General features: G+C 39.0%; 1 protein-coding gene across 1 annotated transcript in view; it reads left to right on the top strand.

Annotated features, from left to right (window-relative positions):
* The window catches only part of GRXCR2 (glutaredoxin, cysteine rich 2), a 12,841-nt gene that overhangs the window by 5,863 nt on the left and 5,398 nt on the right, over nt 1-1,580 (top strand). Inside the window, exon 2 of the mRNA XM_008591512.1 lies at nt 868-1,092. Within this exon, the coding sequence (XP_008589734.1) occupies nt 868-1,092 (225 nt within the window). The remainder of the gene's footprint in view (nt 1-867; nt 1,093-1,580) is intronic.

The raw sequence follows: 1,580 nt of genomic DNA, 5'->3' as shown, positions 1-1,580 counted from the left end.
GGCCGGTCTCAAAAAGGACAAAAAAAAAAAAAAAAAGTGCAGTGTAGGTGTTAAGAATATGAGCTTTAGTATGACAGGTTTAGGTTCAAATTCCAGCTACAGTCCCTGAGTAACTCTGACACCTTGATGAGGCATTTATTCCCATTAAGACTCAGTCTTGTCACCTGTAAAATGTGGAAATCATAGCATCTATCTCACAGGGATTTTTCAGAGGGGAGGTGAGGTAATGTTGGCAAAATGCTTAGTGTGATGCCTGACACAAAAATAGTGCTCAATGAACAGTATCTATTAACATTATTATGTATGCATAGAAAAAAATTTGGACATATTTACATAAAACAGGAAAAGTGTTCCTTTGAATTTATTAACCATTCAGTGTGGCCAGTTCTGCATTGGCTGCTGTGGTATGTGGTAGGAATGGAAGCTCTAGACCCTGCCCTCCAGAGTCTTACATTCTGAGTAATTCAGCTTTGGTTGGTTACCATCCAGAAAGCTGGTTTTCATGGCTTTCAGAGAAAGCAAGCAAACCATGGAATGAACTGTACCACTGGGATCTAATGGGATCACAAATATTAGATGATACAAGTTTCTTCTCTCCTATTTCCCAGGGTGTTAGATTCTGCAGCTCTACATTTGGTGATGGGNAGTAATTCAGCTTTGGTTGGTTACCATCCAGAAAGCTGGTTTTCATGGCTTTCAGAGAAAGTAAGCAAACCATGGAATGAACTGTACCACTGGGATCTAATGGGATCACAAATATTAGATGATAGAAGTTTCTTCTCTCCTATTTCCCAGGGTGTTAGATTCTGCAGCTCTACATTTGGTGATGGGTGGAGAAGTTTCCATGCTAATTCTCTATTTCTCTAGCCCCCACCTATTATAGATTTTGGAAAGATAATCATCTACACAAATAACCTGAAAATCATTCGAACCCCAATGGACAAGAAAGACTTCATGAGGAAAATTCTCCAGAAGGAAGAGGAGTCTGAGGAAGAGTCTCTGATGAGCAAAGACAGCTATGGAGACAGGGACCAGGACGACAGGCCTTTGCTGGAGACGGAAAGCACATTCCCCCATAACCAGTATACACAGGTGTGTCAGAAAGCTGATCGTCCTGTTCAGCAATGGTCTCCAAATTGTTCTCATTGTGCACGACTTAAGTAAACACTTTTGAATATGAATGCTTAAGTTGTCTGTTAAAGATGTGAAGGAACTTTAACGTTTATTGTATTTTAGTGGTATGTGTTTAGTAATAGTAGTTTGAACTCCATATTTCAAATACTCACAACTTTTAATTTTTGTGACTGACTTCTTTTCTAATTGATTTGGTTTTTATTGTGTTTACTATGCAAGGTGGCTTTTGACCAGCTAATTCCAGAAGTTCTACAGGTGAAAAAAAATCAGCTCTGTCCATTTCTTATGGGTTTGCGTGGTGTTATCCTCAATCCAGAGTCTTCTTGAAGAGAGACATCAATCATGTAAAGCCACATGCCCATTTTGCAGATAGTTTAGTTAAAAGTAAGCAATATCACTTGTAAATCCACTAGACCAGGTGCAGGTAAATTGCAATATGCTGAAAG

This window comes from Galeopterus variegatus, unplaced genomic scaffold (assembly GCF_000696425.1).
Source record: "Galeopterus variegatus unplaced genomic scaffold, G_variegatus-3.0.2 Scaffold6978, whole genome shotgun sequence".
NCBI lineage: Eukaryota > Metazoa > Chordata > Mammalia > Dermoptera > Cynocephalidae > Galeopterus > Galeopterus variegatus.
Note: the sequence above shows the minus strand (reverse complement) of the source record. Positions and strands in the feature narration are given on the sequence as shown.